This window comes from Abramis brama, assembly GCF_963993115.1.
Source record: "Abramis brama genome assembly, chromosome: 15".
Lineage (NCBI taxonomy): Eukaryota > Metazoa > Chordata > Actinopteri > Cypriniformes > Leuciscidae > Abramis > Abramis brama.
In genome coordinates, this window is record NC_139977.1 from 11,899,628 (window position 1) to 11,912,211 (window position 12,584).

At 37.9% G+C, this 12,584-nt stretch overlaps 1 protein-coding gene across 1 annotated transcript in view; it reads right to left on the reverse strand.

Annotated features, from left to right (window-relative positions):
* chm (CHM Rab escort protein) overlaps positions 1-12,198 on the reverse strand; it is a 64,946-nt gene extending 52,748 nt beyond the window's left edge. The window contains exon 1 of the mRNA XM_084136543.1: positions 12,107-12,198. Coding sequence (XP_083992669.1) covers positions 12,107-12,173 — 67 coding nt within the window. The 5' untranslated portion in view covers positions 12,174-12,198. The remainder of the gene's footprint in view (positions 1-12,106) is intronic.
* Positions 12,199-12,584: the final 386 nt, after the last annotated feature.

A 12,584-nucleotide genomic window follows, 5' to 3' on the forward strand; every position in this document is an offset into this window, starting at 1 on the left:
CCGTGCGACAAAAGACTGGTTTTGTGATCCAGGGTCACACATATATATATATATATATATTATTTTATTTTATTTTTTTAATTAAATGATATTCTAAATAAGAAACTAAAACTGCCAGTAGTTGGCAGTAAATGTCTAAATGAGTAGGCTAAGTCATTAATTATTGATTCATAAAAATGGATTCATTCAAACAGTTGATTCATTCAGTAAGTAAATATGTGTGTTTGACTTTTATTAATAAAAGTTCTCTTGCGCTTTTGCCTCCGCCATCAGCCGTCAGTCATTGCGCCTCACTCTCGTCACGTGACTCCTGCGGCTCTGCGCTGCTTTTCTTACTCTATGGAGCAGACGCGGCTCACTTTATAGCCTAACTGTAGTGTCCGTTGTCCAACTGAACTAAATTTATTTTATTTCTATTGAAATGCAAAACGACAGTGGGGGCAGTAGGCAAGTAATGTAATCGGTGTAAGGCCGAACACCGTGGCCTGTAACTACCACTGCTACTATACTATACACACTCATAATTAGGGATTGCACAGACTAGTCGACTATGCCATGACACTTTAAGCTCGATGTCGACTAGTCACTGATCATGGCCTATAGATGGCGCAACAGGACAAGAAATCTTTAAAGTCCACTTTTACGCTTCATTTCCAACCGTTAAAATGACAAATAAATGCATAATCCGAGAGCGCTCAACAATATGTAAGATTATACTATCTGGATGCTCAAAATCTATCGGGTGAATGCACGTTTTAAACAGCTTATTGTGCGCGCAAGTTAATCGCCGTTCTAAACTAATGCACTGCTGCATTGTAACGCACACACATACAGACAGTAGCTCTCACATCACACATACTGTGCACAAGGCAACCCGCGTTCAAGTCTCAGCACGAGGTTTAGGCTTATTTGTTCATTAATGATGTCATCAGCGACTAGTCGATGTCAACTCAAAGTCGTTCAAATCTGAAGTCGTTCAATCCTAGCGGGTATAGAGTGGTGCAGGGATGACATCAAAACCCGGTTAACTAATTCACCGCTGGTTCCCTCGAGACTTTCCTTTGGGGTTTTATAATGGGGTTTTCAATTTATGAGTAAAATTAAGCCTGTGGTAAACATAACTTGACTAGGCTATATTTTGACGTTTTTTACTGCACACACCCATACCGGAAACACAAAGTTTGAAGCAGTTATGTTTACTTTTGAATGTACGTTTCTAATAAGTAACTAGATAAGACAGTTTGGGGTGTGAGTGTGTGCAGTTTATGATGTAGAACAAAACCGTCAAAGTATCAAGTTATGTTTACCACAGGCTTTATTTTACTCTTACTCATAAATAAATTTAAATTTAAATTTATAAAACCCCATTAAAAAAATCTCAAAGAAACCAGCGGCAAATTAGTCCTCTGGGTTCTGACGTCATCCTTGCACCACTCTATTGCACATAATTGTACAAATTCTAAAGTGGGATATTGTATAACTGGATTATTTTTATGTAACATGTTTGCTATAGCCACTGCATGGGATCATGAGAATATCAAGCTTTTTATGAACAGGTTGCAGCAGGGCTTCTACATTATGGCGAGGTGAATGCTACAAAATGTGTTTACATGAGGCATTCCAAAATGATTCTAAATTTTGCCAGAAAAACAATAATGTGGAAGATAGAGTGGGAAACTAATTCACAGGTCAAGCATTATTTATCTGGCTACCAACATGTCAAACATTTTCAGCTTGAAACTGGCCACCTTGTTTTTTTCTGAAAATGATTCCTGCAAGCTCAGCAAGCAATGCAATTCCATTTGGAAGCAGGACGCGATACAAGGTTCACACTTGTGCCCCCTATACAATAACAATTATACACAGATTGCACGTATGGCACCATTTTCCCTTCCATATCCATTTTCAACATATATGCTGTTGATAGGACTGTCACATAATAAAGAAATGAACAGTGCCAAGTTAAAGTGTAAAAGTTTAGGGCATATCTGAGCCTTTTTAGACAGTCTAAAGCTGAATAATTATTTTAATATTTATGCATTTTAAAATGTGCATTCATAACTTCAATGAAACGATTCATATTTGACCAAATAATGATACCAGACAATACTAAATAATTATTAATAAATAAACTGAAATATCAATACACTGCTGCAGATTATGGACATTTCAGTTTACTAGTTTATTAATTATTCAATATCACAAAGCAGAGCAATGCAATGCAGAACTAGCCTATATTCTGCAGATTTGTTCCTCGTCATCCTAACATTTTGAAAACTGTCATCATTTACTAACCCTCATGGCGTTACCAACCTGTATGACTTTCTTCTGATGAACACAAAAAAGTTGGTTGCCAAACAGTTTTGGTTACCACTGATTTCCATTGTATGGACAAAAAAGAATAATAATTTGAGTAACATGGGCCATGTTCAAACAGCAATAGAATGTGGTTGTCAGTCCTGTATTTGAGTTACGGTGGCAATCGCATACATATCACACCCGTAAATTTTCAGGACTCACAACCACATTCTTGGAAAACCTGCGCTGTGTGAACGGAACTGGACTGGACAACTAGTTGTCTGTCACTCACATCATACAGTGTCTACAGTGCGTAGCAGGTTTTCATGTGTGGTTTCGCTTTTTTAGGGAACAGTTTTTAGGTAACAGTCACTTTTCTCCACTGGAGCTGCTCACATCAGTTTTGTGTTTTATGCACGACTTCACTCAGATAAAAGATTTGACGGATTTCACTCGCGGCTCAATTGGACTCTTGTCGTGTCAAAAGTGATGAGGCTTTTCAGTTTTATAGATATCACCATGTTTGATATTACTTAGGTCACTGTTACTAATGTTACTGATAAGAGAAAACGGGCTTGACTCCCGTTGCACGTTCATACAGACAGTATTCGAGACGCTACTGTAAGTTGCTGTGTGAACGGGACATTTCGAGACTCACACTTGTAGGTAAATGTGGTTGTCAATCCCAAAAACAATGTGAAAATAGCCATGGGTGAGTAAATGGCAGAATTTTCATTTTTGGGTAATCTATACCTCAGGCTTTAAAAGTTTGGCATTCTATGAGTTTACATTGCCTTAGATTTACAGTATAAACTGATATTGATTTTCTACAGCCAAAACAATGCAGATTCTTTTTGTTGAAGTGTCCAATAAGCAATATGGAGAAACTACTTTTAATGGTGTTTTTTTTATTTAATAATGACTCAATAATAACTAAACAATCATTAGCCTACGACAATAAAAATGTGTAATTAAAAATTTCTTCTAATTATAAAATATTTATATTATTCAATTTTTTGTCATTTTCTCTAAGTTGTTTTTTTATTCAGATGATCACAATATTGTATTTTCCTCTTTGTTTTGGGCCTCGTCTAAATGTTAAGCTACACATTTCTTCACATTTTAGAATGAATGGCTGTTCAGAAAAGTAATCCAACAAATACATTCAATAAGTAGCCTAACTTTACTTGTGAACATTGTTGGGTGCAAGACCCAATTGAGACCCAAATTTTATAGTTAAAAATTGTGGAAAATAATATATGTAACAAATTTTGGCGAAATATCTTTGTAAATATATTTGTAAAAAATATATATTGATAAAAAATTATCAATACATCTCTAAAGCCGTGTTTCCACCAAAATCTAAATTAGTTGCTTAAATAAACAAAATAATCCTACAATAGTAGACATAAGCCCATTAAATACAAATAAATAGCCATGTTTTATAAAAATGTTCACAAAACTAAATGAAAATGTTGTATGTAAGATAACGTTAAATTAAGTTGTAGGTTACGTTTCTAATGTCACAGGTAGCCTAATAATCTCAAGGTTTACTGCTTACACGATTCTTTTGTAGTTTGGTGTACTAAAGTGTTCTAAAATAAACATTCACGAGTGTACCTTATTACTTCTTCTCACTGCTGATTCCTGATGGTTTAGAGGACGAGTCGCCCGCTGTCGTTTCAAAGAATAGTATACGGCGAGCGCGTCAAGCATAAAATGCCTCGTCCACTTGGGGAGGCGCGCGCGCAGTCAGAGAAGAAGAGATAAAAGCCCACCCACACTGACAACTGATTGGTTGACTTACCGAAACGGGCCAATCAGGATGCTCTCTCTCGCTCCCTCTCCCTCTCTGCCGTGCGCGCGCTACACGGTTTGGAACACAGTCTCTGGCCCTGTCCCAAATGGCACGCTCCGGACTTGTGGACTTCCTCAGAGTCCACACTTTGGTGACGTCATGTAGTGCAGACCTATAGGGCCCTTGGCGCGAGTCCACGAGGGCGCATTGAGAGGTATTATTGGGACAGACTCGATCGGCACGCCGGAAATAACGGCCTGGTTGTTGTTGGACAGGAGAAATCACATTTTTGCGCTCCGACGTCTTATCGGCATGTCAACTACACAGCCTAATTTTACAGTTCTATATTTTGATATTGTGCATATCACCTGGGCATTAAACAATAGATATATCATGCTTATTTAAATGATGTATACAGTTGTACATAATAATAGGCTACATAATGTTCCATTTGAACTAAGATTACAATTTTAAAACATAATTTAAACATTTTTTTTTTTCAATTTACAGGTTTCAATATTCATACTATGTTTACATATGACTCAGTAAAGCCCTGACATTCGGTTCTATTTATTTAATGAATCATAATGCGATCGTATTATTAAACGCGCTATTATTATGTTTGAGACATCAACCACTGGTCGATGACCATAATGTTTGTATAAACTGTAGGTAACAACTGGTAAAATGTACATTTAGGTCATAAAAACCGTAATATTTTCTTCTCAGCCATGTCAACAATTATCCGTGAGTGAAATCTCCTCCCATCCGTTGTCTGATTGGCCTTTCGCAAGGATTCCTGGGTAGATAAAGTGCGTGGAGCCTGCTTCTATGCGGGCTTCACGGAAGACCGCTTCAAGGGTACAAAGGGGGCGCTGCTGAGCACACTTCAGAGCGGTAAAATGCTGAATGGGACGGCCTACGGACTCGTAGACTCAGCGAGCACGCGCAATTCAAGTCCACGAGACCGAAAGTCCGCATGAAGTGCGCCATTTGGGACAGGGCCTCTGTCTCGCATGCGCACTCTTGCTCGCTCGCTCTAGATTCCGGGAGATTTTAACTAATTTGCGGGCATCATGGAGCCGCTATTAATATGCGGGAGACTCCCGGAACTTCTGGGAGACTTGGGATGTCTGTAGGTACTCTCGCATATAGGCCTAATAGTCAATACGAATGGAATGTTATTATGTGTCATGGAACATTGCGCTCCCCAACTCGCGAAAGGTCGGATGTGCTCCATCTTTTGATGGATTCAAGGTTTTCTAAACAAAACTTATGTAAGACACAATGTCATTAGACACAATCCATGTCATTAGAATCAATGTAATTAGACACAACGTGCACACATGTGCAGGCCAATGCTTTTTTTTTTTTTTTTGGTGATGACGGTGACGAGCTCAGACCCGCGGTAGGCATCATGTGACCACGGTATTGCGGTAATGCGGTAACCGCCCCAGCCCTACTAGCCACCAGGGTGGTTCCCCGAGAACTAATGGTTCCCATAGGAGCGTTTTCCTGGTTGCATTCTCACCGCCAGTAGGAACTCTGAAGTGACGTAAGCCACGCTTGTTGTGACTTATTTTGATGGCGCGGCGAACCTTTATTTTGACGGCGCTGAGAACGCCAGAGCCTGAGCAAACAAACAATGCTCGTATTCTCCGTGTTCATTAACTGTCTAAAACGTTATTAGATAGAACTGTTATACATAGAAAGTAGACAGTAATGAAAAGTTATTAGTGTATGCCGTGTGGTTGATGTCCAGTGTTGCTACCTGAGCAGAAATACATAATCATGTTTCGCTTGGTCCCTTCAAAGTTGCGTTAGATTTTCTCCTCAGCGTAAAGGTTGAGAAGGCCCATCTATCACTGTTTTCCATGTTCGTAGAGTTAGTTTGTGGAGTAAATATATAGGCTATAATATGTGTGTTTACAAAGCTTTTTTTTAAAAAAAAAATCGGTGTACACTAACGTCAAGGACAGTTCCTATAGTGCTGGTTTAGACCCTACTCTGAAGTAGGAGCTAAAATAGTTCCTCCAAAAGGAGTTCCTACAACTAAAATCGTTTCTAGTTCCCGCGGTGCGAACACGCCAAAATACGGGTACTTCCCCCAATAGTTCTTGTAAATATGAAAAAGTTCCTCCGGTGCGAAAGCCCCTAATGATGTAGCGCCGAAAATTACTTGTCACAGGAGATTTCATCTCTTAGCCCTTCTATTTGCTCGATTCATCGCATATCTTATATCTCCGTTATCATGAATCCCACATCACACAACAAAAACAGCTCTGATCACTGCGTCCTCCATTATCTAGTAATTCATGTTGTTGAATGGCCCTAGAGGACCATGCCCCCTGGTGGCCAGTTCCTAAAAGCCCGTAACTCGAGTGTTTTTAAACGTCTTTATACGTCTATAAGCTCCAAGTTAATTTCGTAGGTTAAAGGCACACTATGCAGTTTCTGTTTTTCTCAAACAGCGCCCCCTAGAGTCGCTGTGGAGTACTTGTATTTAACGTTACTGTCGTAAATACCACTCACACAGAGCCGTCTCTGCACTCTTCCGACCGCGCTTTCTTCGTCGACTCTGCCATGATTCACGTCTGAAATGTGAACTAGTGTCTTCCATAGAGGCTGCTTCATATGTTGTTGATGTATGTGACGTCGTGCCTTAAAGCAAGTCGTGATTCTCGCGAGATTTGTCGGGGCGCCACCTCTCAAACTTGCATTGCTGGTTTTGAAGCGGTGTCCCCCCTGCATTCTGTAGATTAGGCATGTGCTGGTATCAAATTTTCATGCTGCGATTAATTGATTGAGCTTTTATCACGGTAAACGGTATTATCACAATATTTTAATTGCACAAGAGAAACGGATGGATTGGGGGGGGTGTAAAAAAACAACTTGCATCACAATAGGTGTAATTGTGATTGTCAAAACATTTGGTAACTAAACAGAAAACAGTTTAGTGACAACATGTTACAATGTTTACATGGTACAGTGACTGGTAGGCTACTGTTTGTATTATTGCTTAACACAATTTTCACGATTTCAATTCAATTCTTGGATTTGATTTCAATGTTGATTCAATATTGACTCATTTGGATAAATATTAGGTAGGCTACAGCAGATAGCCTACATGTACATGCTTTTAGAAGGGGATAAATCGTCGGCAGCGTTCCTCCTTCCGCCATGCTTCTTCTCCATGTGAGGACTGTTTACATTAGACTAGAGTGCGCACTGCGCCGCATGCACACAGTGCTTCATCATGTGGGGATTGTTTACATCAGAGAGCGCATGTGTTTTGCGCAACATATACGCAGTGTTTGTTTAAGCGGTTGATGGAAAATAAGCTAATGCGCGTTCTAAAAATCTAAATTCGGATCTATTATTTTTCATTGAATTGAAGTGCCCGCGATAACAATACCGTGCATATTCATTACCGCGATTTATCGCATTACCGAATACCGGCACATGTCTCCTGTAGATATATAAAAGCATTTGTAATACAAAAACAGATTTTTGGAGTAATCCATTGAACCTGATCAGCTTCAGACACCGTACTACACCAACTGCAGCAAAATACCCTGAAGCCAGGGGGAATTTCAGTTTGCTGTTTTGTTCTTGATTATTCTATTTCACTGTGGGCCTTTGAGCCAAACAATATAAAAAAAAAAAAATGAAAAGGTCCACAGGCATCTGCTCCTACCTCAGCCGAGCCTGAGAGCGGACTCTCTGGGGACAGCCGGGTCAGGTGCGAGTTCACCAGCTGACGGGGCGCGACCGACGGGAACGCAGTCCTTCACACAGTCAGAGGGTCTAGCAGGCATCATTATGAGGGCCGCAGTATTCATTAACAACTGCTCCCTGTCCATATCCCCATTTGTGCCTGTATCCAGCAGCAAAAAACGGGGGTAACTAGGGAGTCTGGGACAAGCACGCTTGTCTGAGCAACCTTGACACGGAACAGAGTCTGAGCAGAAATAGTCCAAGCTGTGAGTGTCCCCGTGTCACCGGTTGCCTTGGGACCAACTGGCTCTGGTGGTTTTGCATGAGCGGAACCAGAAGTGGGCCAGATATATTCATTTGCACACCATCAATCACAGCACGAGAACGTTGCTCTTAGCAATCGCACTAACCCCTCTTTTCTTTTTTACCCATCTACCTCTCCTCCCTGTTGTGAAGAACAATGCCCCGCACCGGGGAGAAACTTCATCTCCCGCTGGCTTCAGCACTGTCCTGAGGATCTGGCCTGCATATAAACACACTTCTGCGCTTTGAATCAGGACACAGGAGAGAACGAGGACAGTATCATTCCAGGGGACTCGAGCTGCACCACACGGTCCAGCAAAGTATCCGAAGCACAAACCTACAATTCACTGCTGGGTTTGAAGCAGGTCACAGAGTCAGGGTCAGCTCCAGTTCTGTTGAACCACAAACTGGTTTATGTGCGCTACTTTAAAGCACTGCTGCACTCAAAGTAGGGCTAAACTCTAGACCAGGGAATGTTAAACTAGGACTGGCCACTGTGAAACTCACTGTTCATTCTGGGTTCTGGTTTGATCCCTGCAAATTCACAGATTACAGTAATCCTGTAATAACTGTATTGCAAATTGCTTTGAATAAAAAGTGTCTGTTAAATAACTTACTAAAATACTTACAAAAACTGACTTTGACTTCAGAAATTATTAGATCTCTTTTTACAGCTTGAAGCAACATTTTATTAAATTATCAAATTATTATTAATAATACTTAATAATTAATAATAATAATACTTAATGATAATATAATATTATGATAATGATAATATTCACAGGCAGTGAAGAGAGACAATAAAGTTGTTATTAATTGTAATTTTTGTTGTAAATAACTGTTATAAATAATATGTGTGCATAATAATAATTGCCATTTGAATCAGATTCTGAGAATTTCAGATGTTTTTATATTGACAATAGACAAATTTGTTAATAAAATTATTAATAATCATAATAATAATACATTTCATTATTATTATTTGCCACTTGCATCAGATTTGGAGGATTTCAGATGTTTTATAAAGTCAATAGACAAAAAATAGACAAATTATTTATATTTGTAATAATAACAGTTGGAAATAAGAAGTTAATAATAATAATAATAAATATTATTATTATTATTATTATTAGTGGCATAAGGTTTAGAGAATTTCAGATGTTTTTATACTGAGCCAGTTTTTTATATTGACAATAGACAATACACAATAAAGTTGTTATTCAAATTATTAATAAGTGTTAATAATAATGCAATTTGCATCAGATGTGGTTTATACAGTCAATCGACAAAAAAACCCCAATATAGACAAAGTTAGCAATATTATTACAGTTTTTCTGAATTACTAAAACACTAAACTCCATTCTCTGAACCAAATAGCCTAAACCAATTTGTCGAATAAATCACAATTTCTGCAAAATCTTGATAAATACTGATAAATTTCTGTCACAAAACACTAAACACAAGAGGCAAAAGTCAAACACGACTCCAACACAGTTGTCATCGTCACACACAACAATTCAAAATGGTTCACACTTATTTCTAATGATGTGATCAAACCAACTGAATGAAATATAAGCCAGTTCAAACACTGAATGATGATACGAACAATAGATGGAAACAATATGAGAGGGAGAGGAGGAAGAGTATATGTAAGATAAGAGGAGGAAGAGGATGAGAAAGAACATGGACAGTGTTATCAAGGCTGGATGTGTCAGACTAGAAGGTTTTCCCTTTGTCTGGCATGAGACAACATTGCCTGTGATGTGGACTCAGGCCAGAGCCAGCAGGACGACATGATGCTGAAGCAGAATCAATCTCTCATTGACCTTGATTTTGCAGTTGCACAACTTACAGTATATGAGTGTACCGTAAAATGCTTTTCATTTAGAGTTTTATTTTACCTTTTTGGCTTTTGCAGTTGGACTGCTGTATTTTTACAGTATATGCAAGTGCTAAATATACAGACATTCAATAGGCCTACTATTCAATATTCAGTACAATACTAAAGTATACTTGCAGTACATACAGTATACAATATATTCATGCAATTACTATAGTTTTTTTATGTAATTGCAAAAAAATGTTGACTGTATACAATATAGCTAATTTTTTTTTCTGTAACGTTCTGGATGCTGTGTTCTCCATTTTTTGATGTAGTGTCTAATGAATGATCTATTGTGCTTATTTTACTTACTCGTGTGTATGATCTGAAAGCATTGTTTGATTTTGAGTACCGGTAAATGTTTTTTAAGCAATTGTTTGATCAATGGTTTTGTGAGTTTAGTTTGAAAATTTGGATAATTTTTTATAGCATGTTAGAGTCAGCAAAAACGTGTTGTTTCGTGTGTGTCACTTTAAATGCAAATGAGCTACTGCTCCCGGCACAACAGGCGGAGCTTCAAGAGCGTGTGCATGCATGGGTGTGTTAGCAGCTCCGATTACCTCACACAGACAAGCATTAATATGTCAGAAACTGTTCTGCCTTTTATGTTCAACCGGAGTCGGACAATGATGGAGAGACTCAAGAAGAAGTGACAACATATAGATTGCAACAGGACGTTTCTGAATGGTAAGTTGATGAATTTATGTTGCTGATGTGGAGTTAACTATCTTCAAGTCATTGATTAGCATATTCTGTCATGATCATCTATAAATCGCTCGTGTGGGAACTGTTCAAGATGCCTACAGAGTGACATGTTATGTGTTTCGTACTATATTGCATGTGAAAAGACGGATGCGCTTGAACTCTCAAATGTGCTTTACTACAACAACTCTTCCTCTTCTCAACATGGACTGAATGTTTGCGGGGTTTATGTAAATTTTAGGGTTAGTGATGTCACTAACCTGGGAGGATTGTCGTGTAGTCCCTACCAGCCGTTTGTTGTTGTCCTTAAAAAACGATTTCTTTAAAAGCAAATATCTCCCTTTGCTTTCAACTTTGAGCGTTGTAACTTTGCAGATGTGGTTTATGCTCAAAAACAACATTACACACTAACTAAAGTTAGAAAAGTGAAATCATAATCAACCACCCCTTTAATGTTTTGAGAAAATTGGTGAAGGTTTCAAGAAATGTGTCTTAGCATTTGTGAAATACTGTAATATTTTTAATAATAACTGTTGACACCTGTTGGAAATAACAAGTGCTCATAATAATTTGCATTAAGTTTGGAGAATTGCAGATGTTTTTATATTGACAATAGACAATAAACCGTTGTTATTAATATTATGGTCACACTTTAGATTAGGGTCCAATTCTCACTATTAACTAACTATTAACTACGACTTTTGCCTCAATAAACTCCTATAAAATAAATAAATTTTAATGCTTATTAATAGTAAGGTAGTTGTTAAGTTTAGATATTGAGTAGAATTAAGAGATGTAGAATATGGTCATGCAGAATAATGCTTTAATATGTACTTTTATAAGTACTAATAAACAGCCAATATATCCTAGTAATATGAATGCTACTAAACAACTAGTTAATATTGAGCCATGCTGATATGCTTGTACTTCAGAAAGTAGTTCTTCAAAAACGGCCAACTTAAGATTTAAGCAACGAATCAAAACAGACAGTATTATGATCCACAGTTATAAAGTAACTAGACTAAGGAATGACAGTGACAGACAGAATGAACACAGTGAAGTCAATGTTCCTCCATCACCTTCTCCAACTCATCTGTGATTCAGCATCTCTCATTCATGACCAGCCTGTCACGCTATTCTGGGATTTATTTTCCTCTATATTTCCGTTTCCATCCTATCACACATTTTAACAGTGAAATGACTGTCAAATGAAATATATAAATGCCGTTTCTCATCATATTATGTCAAAAACACACATTAGCTTTAGCGTTCATATGTAGCTGTGTCTGTAGCAAAACACAGAGACTGTCATCCTACACCCATTTTCCATAGCGAAACCGGACACAAAATACACGTCTGGAGAGCCAACCATTAAAAATTATCATATTAATGTAGGCATTTCGTACCTGTTCCGAGAATGACAACATCAAATTGAGATGGGAGATCCTCCGCAGCCATCTTGAAACTACACATTGTCACGTGACACGCTATAGCGTGACGTACACATACCATTTAAGCACACAGAAGCCAAAAAATGAAATATTTTAGAGCCAAAAATAGAAAATTTTCTAAATGAAATACTGCATATTCTAGAACAATGTTATTCTCGTTTTTTATGTCGACATTTTTCATTCATGTGTCCTATTCTTTGATTTCCCGTGTATCTAACTAGGCTGAAAACCCTGCTGATTTTTACTTCTGAATAATAAATACGAATACGACGAAGACACTGCTCATGAATATTAGGTTGTTAAAGTGTTTATGTTTTACAACTGTAACAAAACAACTATAGCCTACTACGCAAGTGGGCTAGTCTATCCAAAATAAACAAATATAAAATAGTGAAGTTCAAGTCTTTACAGTTTAATTGTCTTTAATTCACAA